We start from the raw sequence: 14,793 nt of genomic DNA, 5'->3' as shown, positions 1-14,793 counted from the left end.
TTTCCCCTCACTGCTAGGTTATGCTGCTGCTTAATGCCTGTGAACTCAAAGGTTTAAGAGTAGAACGTAACTGTGAAGTAACGTATGGAAGAGTCATGCTTCAGTTTTAGTTTTTCTGTAATGCAGCTCATGATCAGGATGCTCTGATACCTCTGCATCAGATATTCCTTTTTGTGTGGTTAATGTGTTAGAACAATAGTTAAGTGTTCCATTCTCAAATGCAGCATTGTTCTTTTCCAAACCCAGGTTTTATAGAATTAAGCTAGTGTAACATATATATTTCTATGTTTTGAGTTGTTGTGGCATTAGATGGATAATAAAGACAGATCAACTTTAAATTAGAAAGGATGGTATCTCTGATGTAACTGTCTAGGAACTGAGACAAAGGAATTTGCAGAAGAAAATGTATGTTGACAGGCTCAACAGCTATGGTCAAAGCCAGTTAAGAAACCACTTAAAACAAGTGTTTTTAGCCCAGAAACAGTATTGTAGAGCAATCTCATAAAGTATTTATACAACAATTTATAGGTGTTCAACACCAAACTACGTTGCTTTTCTTGTCTGATTAATCATGCCATATGGAAGATCAATGAGAATAATTGATTTTCATGGATCTAATTTTGGGTCTAACTGCTGTAATCTTTTAGATGGCATTATCTGTTTGAATATACGTGGTAGAGAGTCAATAATGAATTTATACGTTTAGCTCTGCTCTTTGGTCAACTCTGCCTGAGAGCATGCCAAGCAGGCCAGCAACCTTTTTGAATCTAGCAATTGTTTAGAATTTATGAAACAGGTAAGCTCCTTCGGGAGTTGTCATTGGCAAGGAAGAATCAAAATCACTGGGAATCAGCACGTTCGTGGCTTTATTTGTAGGGAGAATGATCTAAGCAAAAGCATTAGCATTGTGGTAAAACTATACAATGCCTTAAATATTGTGGAGAGGAAAGTAATTAGATGCATTTGATTGATTATTACATTGACTTCATGAACTTACTTTTTAGACACAGGCTATGTGGGTGATCTGTCAAGATCTGATCTTTGATGCTGTGCTTTGTTTAAAAACTGTAGTTCCAGAAATCAAGATTCTCAAAGTGGGAAGAAGCGTGGGACACCCAAATTTGGGAGCAGTTGAGAATGGAGAGAATATGTTTGCTGTGGAAGCAGCCAGAACTGCACCCCCAGCTGCTGCCAGGGAGAGTCCTACAAATTGTGGTTTCCATAGCTAAGGCTGCATGAGGGCAGTGGATGTATCCGTATGCTCTGGCAAGGGATAGTAGCAAACAGGTAATTTCACTTGAGGGTAAAAGGTAGAAATTCCTGGGGGCAATCTGTGGAGAGAACAGCTGCGTGTAATAATGGGGTTAGTGAACTGACAAGCTCCTAGTGAGGAGGGGACTAAGGTCATGCCCAGCTAGAGAAAACTGGATTGTGGCACTGTACCTAGAAAGCTGACTGTGGTAGCATGGGTGGGGAAATAACTCTCTCAGAAGGGGGCATGTAAGAAAAAAGTTACGGAAATGTCCTTCAGAATGCAAAAAAGATACAGTCCCCTTTAGATGGAATTGCCCAGAGTGCACACAAGATCCTTCCTTATAATTGAGAAAACAGATCTTGAAGATGGGATTTCATTGGCATCTACCATTTTTTAAGTCTGACACAATCAAATGAGAGGATGTTTGTGATCTTATTGTTGGACAGTTGGTAAATATCAGGAGTGTGATTCAGGTCTGCCAAGGAGATGTGTGTGGGTGACTAGCAGTAAAGGAAAAATAAACTTCTATAAGAGAAAAAGGAAGTAATCTAAAAAGTTTGAAAATTGCTGTTTTAAGATACAGAATATAGGATTTCTTACAAAAATAAGATGGGTAGGAAGGTGGTAAAAGGGGGATTTCTTTTAAGAGACCTTACTAATATAAATCACTAAAGTTAATAACTGTGTTACCAGGGATGGGTTGGAGATCCTTTTAAATGTTTTCATTAGCAACATGATTGTAAGAATAGTGTTTTGATGTGTATGAAGCTAAACTAGGTAGGATAATCATAAAGGAAGGACTGGCTGCTTTTATGGACAGGAGTAAGAGAAATTACAGGTAACAGCATAGAATGAAAAATCATATGCTTGGGAAATGTTTTCAAGAACTAGTTGAAATCTTGTCAGTTGATTAAATTTGGCCCTTTGTCCTCTCCTTTCATCTTTATCAGTCTAGAATTCCCATGCAGAATTATAGGGATGTCACTATGAACAGGGCAAGTGAGATTATGAGATACAGGTGAAGTACTTTTAGTTGATAAAGAGTTTTAGACTGTTGTTATAAAGCATCAGTAAGGTGTTTAGAATTCTGTACCATTCCCATCTCCTTCCTTAAGAACTTAAACTGTAATAGATGCTGAAAGATGCTGTGACACTGATAAGGGAGAATGGAGAATTTCCTTTTGAGAAAGGTTTGTTTAAAAAAAGTTTTAGCTTGAGTAGTCTTGCAAAATGAAGGCTGGACGATGATGCAACTGCTAATTATAAAATGTATTGGGAGGGAGGAGTGGTTAAAAGTTATACATGGAGGAAAAATTATTAAAATCAAAAGATTGTGCTGGAACAGGAACAAATAATCTGGCCATGAATCAACTTTAGACAATAAATTTTGGAAAAATGTCTGCAGAGAAGTTCAGGAACAGCCTTCTGAACAGGGTAATGTGGGCAAGCAGCGTCCCCTCCCACTCCCCAAATGTATCAATAAAAAAGAGCGACTGTTCAATTAGAAACTTGCGACTTTGGCCTTAGAAATTGCACTCTTTGGTTTGTTAGTGTCCCCTTTCTCCAGCCCCTCTGATGCTTAATATATTTTTCATTTTACGATTGCTCAAAGCTAGAGATGGCTGGGGGTGTTGGCATGTCTGAGAAGCAGCCTGAGTAGCTGTTGCTTGTCCTAATCACACATCTGGTGGATAGCAAGAATGATGAGAGGAACTCCCTTCTACCCCAGCCCGTTGTCTTTTGATAAACACCAGGTAAAATCATACTACAGCTGGAATCGCTCTTGGTATAGCTCACTTCTTTGGATTGCTGCTGCCCTCTTCTGCTTGCTTCCCGTGACTGTTGGAGCATGTGTAGTTTTTGATGTGTTGCACCAAAGGCCTTGTGTCTGTTGTGATGTGTTGTGGATTCCTTCAAGATTAAACTTTATTAGATGTTTGCTTGTGATGTGAGGTTAACTGCCATTAATAACTCAGTAGTTGGAAAGAAATAGGGGTAGATGGAAAGTCCCATCAACCGATTGCAAATGTCCGTCTCCACAATCTCGCTCGCCTTGCAGACCTGTGTGTGTGTATGTGTGTGCGAAAGGACAGTAGTGCCACAGCATAGCTGGTAGCTGTATGCCTGTATCTGATGGAGTGAAATGCAGTGGGTTTCTAGGGCTTGGCACCATGCAGAATTAGTTATATTCAGGACAGTGCTGTCATATTTGGTTGGTGCCCTTCTGTATTTACTTCACAGAGCTGTAAATGATCTAGAGTGCACGTAGTGTGAGACATAGTCTGTCAGCATTGAAGAAGCTGCCACTGTTCTGCGCAAGCTGCTGTAAAATGGACTTATGCCAGCATGACAGGAGGCATCGCGCTCACAGGCTCTTGTCCTGCGAGGGTACTTCAACCACCCCATCATCTGCTGGAAAAGTAGCATGGTGAGCTGCAGGCAATCCAGGAGACTCCTGGAGTGCATTGAGGATAACTTCTTAAGCCAGGTAATAGACAGCCCTACCAGAGGTGATACAATATGGGACCTGATGGTCACCAACACAAGTGAGATAATCGGTGATGTCAGGACTGGAGGCAGCCTGGGCTGCATGATCTTGCACTGGTGGAGATCTCAGTCCTGAGGGTACAGGTCAGGCAAAGAGTAAAGTCAGGACCCTGAATTTTAGGAAAGCAAACTTCCAGCTGTTCAAGGAATTAGTCAGTAAGACCCCCTGGGAAACTGTCCTCAGGGACAAGGAAGCAGAACCGAGCTGGCAGATCTTTAAGGACACTTGCTATAGAGTGCAAGAGCTCTCAATCCCCAGGTGTAAGACATCAGGCAAGGAAGGCAAGAGACTGGAATGGCTGAGTCAAGACCTGCTGGTCAAACTAAAGGGCAACAAGGAAATGCACAGGCAGTGGAAGCAGGGACAGGTATCCTGGGAAGAGTATAGGGACGCTGCCCACTTGTGTAGGGATGGTGTCAGGAAGGCCAAGGCACGGCTGGAGCTGAACTTGGCAAGGGATGCAAAGAATAATAAGAAGGGCTTCTACAGGTATGTCAGCCAGAAAAAGAAGGTCAAAGAAAGTGATGAACGCAACTGGCAAACTGGTAACAAGAGACGAGGAGAACGCTGAGGTACTCAACAACTTTTTTGCTTCAGTCTTCACTGGCAACCTCTCTTCCTACACCTCTGGAGTGGATGGACCACAAGATGAGGACTACGGGAGCAAAGTCCCTCCCACTGTAAGAGAAGATCAGGTTTGTGACCACCTGAGGAAACTGAACATACATTCGTCTATGGTACCTGAGGAGATGCATACCACAGTCCTGAGGGAACTGGCTGATGCAGTTGCCAAGTCACTCTCCATGATATTTGAAAAGTCATGGCAGTTAGGTAAAGTCCCCGGTGACTGGAAAAAGGGAAACATTGCACCCATTTTTAAAAAGGGTGGAAGAGAGGACCCTGGGAACTACCGACCTGTCAGCCTCACCTCTGTGCCTGGGAAGATCATGAAACAGATCCTCCTAGAAGCTATGCTAAGGCACATGGAGGACAGGGAGGTGATTTGAGACAGCCAGCATGGCTTCACCAAGGGCAAGTCCTGCCTGACCAACCTAGTGGCCTTCTGTGATGGAGTGACTACATCAGTGGACAAGGGAAGAGCTACAGATGTTGTCTGTCTGGCCTTCTGTAAGGCCTTTGTAAGGTCCCCCACAACATCCTTCTCTCTAAATTGGAGAGATACGAATTTGATCAATGGACTATTTGGTGGATGAGGAACTGGTTGGATGGTCACATCCAGAGGGTAGTGGTCAATGGCTCAATGTCCAGATGGAGACTGGTGACAAGTGGTGTCCCTCAGGGGTCCATGCTGGGACCAGTACTGTTTAATATCTTCATCAATGACATACATAGACAGTGGGATCAAATGCACCCTCAGCAAGTCTGCAGACTACACCAAGCTGAGTGGTGCGGTTGACATGCCTGAGGGACGAGATGCCATCCAGAGGGACCTGGACAAGCTGGAGAAGTGGGCCCGTGTGAACCTCATGAGGTTCAACAAGGCTAAGTGCAATGATGTCCCGCACATGGGTTGGGGCAACCCCTGGTATCAATACAGGCTGGGGGACGAAGGGATTGAGAGCAGCCCTGCCAAGAAGGACTTGGGGGTACTGGTGGATGGAAAGCTGGACATGAGCCAGCAATGTGTGCTTGCAACCCAGAAAGCCAACTGTATCCTGGGCTGCATCAAAAGCAGTGTGGCCAGCAGGTCAAGGGAGGTGATTCTGCTGCTCTACTCTGCTCTGGTGAGACCCCACCTGGAGTACTGCACCCAGCTCTGGAGTCTTCAGCACAGGAAAGACATGGACCTGTTTGTTAGAGCAGATCCAGAGGAGGGCCACGAAGATGATCAGAAGGCAGGAGCACCTCTCCTATGAAGACAGACTGAGAGTTGGGGCTGTTCAGAGAAGGCTCCAGGGAGACCTTATAGCAGCCTTCCAGTACCTGAAGGGGGCCTACAGGAAAGCTGGTGAGGGACTTTTTACAAGGACAAGTAGTGATAGGACGAGGGGGGAAACGGTTTTAAACTGAAAGAGGGTAGATTTAGATATTAGGAAGAAATTCTTGACTGCGATGGTGGTGAGACACTGGAACAGGTTGCCTGGAGAGGTGGTAGATGCCCCATCCCTGGAGACATTCAAGGTCAGGCTGGATGGGACTCTAAGCAGCCCAATCTAGTAGAAGGTGTCCCTGCCTGTGGCAGGGGGATTGGACTAGATGACCTTTAAAGTTCCCTTCCAACCCAAACCATTTTATGATTCTATGACTTGCAATGCTGCAGCATGTCTGTGTTAGGTGTTTGCACTGGTGCAAACCTGTGTGTACCTGTTACAGCCATACGCCTCAGAAATGTGGGGCTTGAAACCTAGGTTTCTGATGCAACTTTTTTGGGTGAAGCAATTTCCTCTGCATAACTTGTGTAAGTAAGTTTATTAAGAATTTTGGCACCCTGACAAATGGCTGTATGTGTATTGTGAGGCACAGGGAAAGTGTTAGGCTGGAGCCTGAGGACATAGGTGGAACTGGGGCATGGCCAGCTTTCAGCCGTGCTAAGACAACGACATACAATTGTATTTCTGTTGCAGCTGCCACTCTGTTCCTAGGCCGGACTGCAGAGTTTCTGCCCAGCCTGCGCTCTTGCAGCACATCTGGCTGGTGAGGTGGGTCCCGGTGCTTTTCTCGCTATGGCTGTATACGACCGGGCGCAGTCAGTGGGCACGTGAAGCCACCGTGCCCCCTCCAAGGGTTTTCGTCAGGGTGGGTGTAACTGCCCGGGAGTGGCGGATCTCCTGAGGCGCCCCAGAGCGGGGCGAGCAGCAGTGCTGCGATCGGGGCTGGTCCCGAGGGCAGAGACGGGCGGCTCCGTGACCGCCTGGTTGTAGGGCCACACCAGCCGAGCAGCCCAGCGGTGGGAGATGGGCAGCAGGGCAGGAATGGCTGCTCTTCATTCTCAGAATGTTTCAAATCCTGAAGACTGCAACACGTAGAGTAAAATCCCCCTTCTCTCTGGAGGGACCGGAGAAGGCATGGTGTTTCTCTTAGAACCCTTTTAACTTCTAATGCTCAGCTCTGTGATTTCTGATGCACTCAACCCACAGAGTGTAGCAGTTGCAGTACAATGGCTTGTCCAGAAGTACAGATCTACTCTTTCTTTTATAAGTAGTGGTAAGCTTCTAGTGTTTGTTTTTTTGAAAGCATAAACCTTTATTTCAAAACAAGAATAGAAGTAAAAATGTATTCAGATTTGTGACAGAAGTTCCTCTCCTTTCTTCAGATAGACTGAACTGCTACTGTAACAGAAGAGATCATAGGCAAGAAAGAATTTCTGGCTTTAGCAAGAAATTTCATGTATTCTTTTTGAGTATTTTACTGAAGCAAAATAATTTGCGAGAATAGGTCATCCCCTCAATCAATTTTTAAATATTTTATAATTTAAAGAACACTGTTCTCACTTCCAAACCCAGGTATATCCATTATGCAGTATTTATTTTGATAAACTGTGCATTCTTTCTTGTGAGTATCAACAATTATGAAAGCTTTTATTTGCCTCAACAGTAGTAACTGAAGTAAGATTTGCATGGCAGGGTGACAGAATTGGTATGAATGAAGAGAAGCTCTTAGATGTAGTGACAGGCACTTCTGTGTATTGACTAAGAGCAAACACCCCTCCTAATGGCTGACAGCATCCAGAAGTCAGACAGGAGGTAAATGAATTGGGACTGGAGAAGTGGCATCAGCTTCTCAAGACTGTGACCCTGAACAAGATTGTCACCTCGTATATTCCCCTTTTTTTGATCAGTTACTGATGAGGAGGAGTCAGGGACTTCTCTGAGCATGTTTACGAACAGCACATAGACAGAACTGAACCTTCTTGCTGCGCTGGCTGAAATGTACAAATCGTGTCATTCCACGGATGCTGTGCTAAGAGCAGTTAAGTTCTTTCTAAAAAACTTGCATATGGAAAAAAATCAGAAGTGTTACAGTCCCAGATACTCTGTGTGTATGTAGTTGTTCATACTGGAGTTACGGTTCTCTCTTCTTTCTTGTCTTCCTTAGATAAGTTCACCTTTGCTGGGAGGGTGGGGACATGAAATTAGTAGTGTTATTTAGCAAGCCTGTAGGGACTGAGGGGCGGCGTTACAGATGGAGTGACTAAACGTATCAGTTGGAGGAGGGTGGAGGATTTCTTATAGCAAGCCTTGTAGTCTATCAAGGCTGTGTACACTCACGAGGGCAGCGCGTGCTGCACTACTCTGCTGTGGCTGGCTCGTAAAAACAAGGCACCTTGTATCAGGGCTACACAAATAGCAAAAGCTTTACTTGCACGTTCCTTGTGGAGTGGAATTGCCCCTCAGTCCTTCCCTCTGTCCTGATGGTGTAACTGACACCTATCCCATGATCAAGGAGATAGTTGTGATCACAGAGGGAAACCTACCCCATTGAAACACAAAGCACGTTCACCTTTCCAAGCAAAAGCATATATATAGCCTACACCGTGTTCCTGGCTTGGCTCCTGAGAAGACAGATGAAATTAGGGCTTTGCTGCAAGTCCAACTCAGTATGAAGTAGTGGAAACAGAGCACATCACATATACTTTCTTTATTGCTGGACTCTTTTTTTCTTTTAGTAAGTAGGCATGATTCCTTAAAGGCTGAGGTTTTTAATAACAGTAAGGTTTTTCAGGTTTCTTTTTTTTTTTTTCTGTGGACAAAAGATACCTTTGATCAAAGTTTTGCCTTATATTACAGTATTTCTGTACAAAAATAAAAATCCAAAACCAGCTTATTACTAGCTGGTATTCCCCAATTTATTTACAGGGTACTGTCAAGAACCTTCATCAGGCAACCAGGTAAAACAGAGAATTCTGTATTAAAGCAGTTGCATTGTATAACTTTGCTCTCTTTAGTCAACTCTGAAGGGCTCTGACCTTTGGCAGTCAGTCTGGGTTGGAAAGTCCAGCCAGTGATGTCTTTAAAAGAAAAATTTAATATTAAAAACTTAAGCTGACATTATGGAGAACTGAACTGATAATTGTATTTCCGTATTAGGGTAGTCTATAAATATTCTCAGCTACATCTCTCTTTATAATACAGCAGATACAGAATGCAAACTTCTGCTACTTATACGGTAATACATATTTGCAATAGTAAAATCAATGTATGAAAATTTTGGAATTTACTTGTTAATAAAACTGCTTATAAAGTAACCATACAATTGTAACAACTATAACTCTGAACTATTAAAATGTACAGAAAGACTGTTTACACCATTGCACATACTTATTCCCTTTGCTTCAAAAGACTTGTGAAATACAGAATAAAGTTAGTCAAATTTCACTGACAGTTCAAATACGCATGCACAATGTGCACATCCATGGAAGCAAGGGGAAACACAATGTTGGCGTCCATCAGGAAGGCTGCCAGCAGCTCTCCAAAAAAGATTACCTTGCTCTTCTTCCCTCCCCCTTCCCACATGTATACAGGCCAGTAGGTTAGTGCAGAATGGATGAATATAACTGTTTTCAGTGTTCTGGAAGGACAACAAAAATCCTTTTGACTTTTACCAGCAATTTTAGGTCATTACGAGTTGGGTTTAATATTGTAAGGCACTTATTACTGCTTATGTTGCAGTGGATCAAGTCTTAAGGCATTTGTTACATCAACTGAAGACAATAATGCTTTGGAAAGTTTTGAATGAACCAGCAGTTCTAGTATGTGACTATTTCAGCTGATTTTTCCCCTCCCCACCCTGCGGTCTTTCTAAAACAATGTTTGAAGACATTTTCCGTGGAAACTCTGGTTCTTGGTTAGCTTGTCAACAGACGTGATCAGTATCATCAGGTCACTTTGAGGCCAAGCAGCAATACGTTCTGTTTAGAGCACAGCAGAACTGGTTTTGTTTTCACCTGGAGCTGCCCTGACTTCCATGACTACTCACTGATCGAGAGGTGCTGTAGCGTTTTTTCACGATCATACTGATGTAAGCTTTCATCAGCTTTGCTATGTCAACCACCTGCCAAAAGAGTATAAAGAGCAAAGTTTTTAGTAAGGTAACAGTATATGAATGAATTTCTTTAGATGCTAACAATATAAAACTGTCGAGCTTTCAACAAAACCCTTTTGTGGTTAAATGAATAAAAATACTCAGCACTTCTATCCATCTTGCTCTGTCTTCCCTTCAGCTTTACAGGTGTCTTGAATAAATCTGTAACATTTGCAGCAATTACTTAAATTACTAAGTAGCGTGGCTATCAAAACAGGAAGACCACAGTAACAAAATTCCTTCTTGCTCTTACCTCACTAGTTTCAAAAAGCAGTTCTCTCTCATCCACCACGATCTTGTAGGTGTTGGCAAGCGGTGCACCAAATGACAAGATATGTTCATACTGAAACACCTCCAGAGGCCTTCCTTCCCCACGCTTGTAGACAGAAACTGCATCAGCGCTGACGCCAAGCCACAACTCTTGTGGGAATCCCCCTTCTTTACACTATAGGAAAAAATGTAAATTAACAGCAAAGGGAACAGAGGGAGCCACACAACACTACTGTGGAGGTTCTTGTCTGTAACCATTTTTTTAAAAGTGCATATTGCTTGTCCCTCTTTGAACGCAGCCTTTTACACTTCTCAGCCTTGTTTGCAACCCATCAGGCTAACATTCTGTCCCTCTGTATTTCGTGGTTGACTAGTGGATTTAAATAGCTACAGTTCTTGCTAATGGGAGTATGCTTTTAATATCTAACATTTTATTACATCAGCTGTCAGAGTATTGTGACACCGTATTTATGGTTTCACTACTCTCTAATGAAATCATCATCGATACAGTATAAACTGTAGTCTGAGTGTTTGGGAGGTCTTACTCACCTCTACATCAAAGAGTGTTGAGCCATAGCCGGGCCATTCCTTAATCAAAGCCATATACTTTGCCATCGCCTGCTCCTGGTTCATCCTCTGGAGTTTTTTCCATTTGTCAATAATACTAGTCCTGGAAGCTGAGATTTCCTCTTTGACCCACATGTCTAACATCTGATCCTCCTCAACTTTCTGTTTGCTGACAGAGCCACTGCGAAAACTCCTCCGCAATGTTCCTTCAAGAAAGCTGGCTCGTTTCTTCTCAGCCTTCTCTGCTGCAGTAAATGTTTTGGTAGATTGTGTAATCCGAGACTTCAGCTTTTGCAAGGGGTAGACTTCCTCCATTTCTGGTACGGTGGTATGCAGAGTGTAATCTCCCTGAAGGTACTGAAGACGCAAAGCTGCAAGGACCTGGAGGGTTTCTTCAGGAGCAGGATAGTGTCCTCTAATCACTGCTTCATGAGCCTATTAAGGGGAAAAAGGCATCTTTTTATGTACAAGCCAGTCTTTGAAAGGACTAAGAGAGAAATGGGAAGTAGATTTACTGCCAGGCAAACCCAGGATCTGAAATAAATAATCCATTAAATAAATCAAATGTGGTAAATCTCTTGGCAAATTTGTTAAACTGGGTAGGACAGGGTTTACCAGAAGAACTGCAAGGCAACTGAGCAACTTGCTAAACGGGAATTACTGTCACTAGTACAGCTCTTAGTGAACTCACATATACAAGAGCAACTGAATTACTAAAAAGGAAAACAAAAAGTAAAGGGGCAAAAATCAGGATCTAAACACCTGATTGGGAGAAAGCCATCAATGTTCAAGGCATTAGAAAGAAATGGGTATCTAGTTTTGCTCACCGCTATCAATAATCTGGCTGTAAAAAGTGACGTTTCTAGCCAAACAAAAGGAAAGCCTTAAAACAGCTTTGTAATAAACCTCATGGAGGGAAAACAGTAAATCTTCAATGGATCCCAGATAAAGTTAGTAAAACCTTTATATGTTATAGTGGTCTGTAGCATCAGAGATGAGACTCTGAACCAAGAAGGCTCTTTCAAATCCTAGCTCTTTGCACAGCCGTTCAAACCTTTGGAAATATGCAGCAGGTAGGGTTTTTTTTTTCATATGACACTAGTACAGGAAACAAACACGCCTCATGTCTGGAGATGCAGGAATTGCAAGCAGTTTAGTAAATGCACAAAGATAATTCACATCTAAGTAAGAGCTAGTTCATTCAGGTGTACACTTAAGATGGAGACAAATGTGCCTTTAAACATGCAAGATGGTTTACCTGAGATTGTACACATGCAGAAGAGTGAGCTGTATTGTGGAAATGGAAGTTAAGTATTTTAGTGAGAAAGAACAACTAAAAGATTTTTCTTCAGCACCTCATGAATTAAAGGATTCAGGCCTTAAAATAATGGAGGTTACAGAACTACAACTCATGACAAAAGGGAACTTTCTTAATAGGCTGAAAAAAGTCAATGACAGACATCAGAAGCAGACAATTAGAAAAAAAGAACAGAACTGATGTTAGAATGTAATAAATCACCTCTTTAAGGTATTGCTGTAATATTAATCGTAGGGATTATGTGAAATAATATAGGAAATGTGCCACGCTTTATAACTGAAATACTATTGGTCTTGGCAAGACAAAATATTTGGCTAAACACCGGTTAGCGCAGAATGCTGCATGAAAACAATCTGCTTCAGTGAATGTGCTTTTTTTCAGTTGTTCATAAGGAAAACTATCTAAATCTGCCTCTTAAACCAATAATGTGATGTAAAATATCTGATGCAGTGCTCTCATGGATTTTCTTATTGTTTGAACTTCATCCCAAAGCAAAGGCATTAACTGGCTGACTCCTCTCTATGTAAAAACAGACAGTCAGAATGGCAACATTTCTAAGTGCAACCAAGGCAATCTGTTGCCCAGAGCCAACAGTAAGCAGTTCTGGATTGAGCTACAGTAGTAGGCTCTGGAAGGAGACTTCTGATAGACTCATGCTGCCTTAAAACCTAAACTGTGAACAAAGAAGTACTCTGTTACACAGTGAAGATGTTTCTGATCCTGTAGAAGGCGAAAAAAGGCTTCACACCTATGAAAAGTGATATGTCAGTTCTTGATCACCTCAGGCTTGCTTGCCAACAGAATGTCAGCTCCTTGGCACTGCAAAAAGCCTTATACAGAAATCTGTATCTGTCTCTAGTGCCCACTTGAAGCTGTCCACTGGAAGAATTTTTAGCCATTTACAATATAATGGAAAATGTCAATCAACAATAATAAATGTCATCAGTGAGAGTTTCTGAGCAACTACAGAACTTCATGTAATAGAAATCCAATGCTGATGCATTTAGTTTTCATTATAAATCAGTTTTGCTTATTTTATGCTTTGCACTACGGCCTCATTCTGAGCTCAGCACATCCATTAAGTGGATTTCTGCTCATCATAGCTGTCTTATGGTTACTGCTGAGACTGAACTGATTTGTTTTACAATGGTGCCTGTGAAATACCAATCAGTTTTTGAAAAGAGAAAAAGCTATTGTCCGATTAGTTCTGTACAGTTGCCAACATGGGTCTCTAATAATTAATTTGCTTGCCAATTACACATTTTTCACTTTGTTTCTTGCACTTTCTTAAGAAAATGGTTTCATAAGAGCAAAATTAAAAGCATTATCCTTTTTTATCCAGCTTAGACCCAGTTATCTGATTTTTTTACCACTATACATAAATCAATTCACAAGTAATGCAAAAGTAAGAAAAGTCATAACACTAAGTAAATGATAATTTGCTTCACTTATGTCAGGATAAGTCTGTTTTGACCACTGAACTGCTTTCTTTGCACTTGATGCTCAAGTAGTAGTGCATTTAGTTAAACAGAAGCATAATCAAAACTCTCCCTGTGCTGCCTATATCTGTTGCTTTTTCCCCCCTCTTAAAAAGTGCCTCAAAACGAAACCTTGTTCTTTACCTGCTCAAACATAAAGGCAAATTCCACGCTATCTTTTGGGACATTTTCTGTGTCCAGGAAGCAGTAGAGCTTGAAGTAGAACTTCCAGTGCATCTCCCCAGCTTCAGGAGTGGCAGCAAGCCTGCACCAGTGGAGAGGGAGAGAGAGATCAGATCTGTCAAATCAAACTCCTTTCTAAATTGACACCTGAAGAATCCAAGCAAAGCATCAGATGAATTTTGCTTTGTTACACCTGCTATCAATCTGGTATTGTTGACAGGAGCTAATTGTTTTCAGCACTATACCTGACTGATGTCATTTGGAGACAGACAGATAGACAGATATATAGAGATATCCATGTGTGTGCGTATTTAGAGCCTATAGCAAAATCAAGGACTTAAAAATGTTGACTCAGTTCTCTGTCAACTGTTTCTAACCCAAATTCTCTTAATAAACTTCTCTTTGTGGCTCAGTCAGGTGTTGATAAAAGCAACATTATTAAGTCCTGTTATTAAATGTAATTGCACAACACTTCAGACATTCCTTTTTCCCCCCGTTATTATGTGAATAACGGAGGCTGATTGCCATGCATATAACATAAGGATGACAAACAGGTATTTAGGCTTGTATTACATTTTCTTACTACAGTGCTATGTGTGGTTTCAAGTTTACTGGTAAGAAAAATGTTGTGAGCTGTACTGTGGCGACTTCCACATGAAGTTAGGCAACAGGTAGTCAGAATGGGAATGACTGCCTGGAGTTCAGATCTCCCAGTACCAGGGCAGCCACAATGCTAGTAATGGTGGAAAAATCTGTAGCAGTGAAAAGGAAAATGTGGAAATAGTGATGAGAAATATTACTCTATTGGTGTCAAGATAGAGGAAACCCAAACACAAGTGAATAGGTGGCTCATTAATTCTCTTAAGAAAAAAAAATAAAGATACTTTTGTTCCAGAAATGGCCATGTGTGTAATTTAGCTGCGTCATCACAAACAAGCAAGAGAAAAAGAAAATTCAGCATTATTGACATTGGAAATTTATTTAATTGCTACTTATTACACAGGAGGTTCCACTTAAATTTGAGGAAAAACTTCTTTACGGTGAGGGTGACTGAACACTGGAACAGGCTGCCCAGAGAGGTTGTGGAGTCTCCTTCTCTGGAGACATTCAAAACCCGCCTGGATGCGTTCCT

At 41.9% G+C, this 14,793-nt stretch overlaps 1 protein-coding gene across 1 annotated transcript in view; it reads right to left on the bottom strand.

Moving 5' to 3' along the window:
• Positions 1–8,387: 8,387 nt before the first annotated feature.
• Positions 8,388–14,793, bottom strand: part of MYO10 (myosin X) — a 180,365-nt gene continuing 173,959 nt past the window's right edge. Inside the window, exons 38-41 of the mRNA XM_068395900.1 lie at positions 13,623–13,743; positions 10,665–11,117; positions 10,099–10,290; positions 8,388–9,815 (exon numbers count right to left, since the gene is read on the bottom strand). Of these exons, the coding sequence (XP_068252001.1) occupies positions 9,705–9,815; positions 10,099–10,290; positions 10,665–11,117; positions 13,623–13,743 (877 nt within the window). The 3' untranslated portion in view covers positions 8,388–9,704. The remainder of the gene's footprint in view (positions 9,816–10,098; positions 10,291–10,664; positions 11,118–13,622; positions 13,744–14,793) is intronic.

Source organism: Nyctibius grandis, chromosome 3, assembly GCF_013368605.1.
Source record: "Nyctibius grandis isolate bNycGra1 chromosome 3, bNycGra1.pri, whole genome shotgun sequence".
NCBI classification, from domain to species: domain Eukaryota; kingdom Metazoa; phylum Chordata; class Aves; order Nyctibiiformes; family Nyctibiidae; genus Nyctibius; species Nyctibius grandis.
This window is presented reverse-complemented; position numbering and strand designations above follow the sequence as displayed.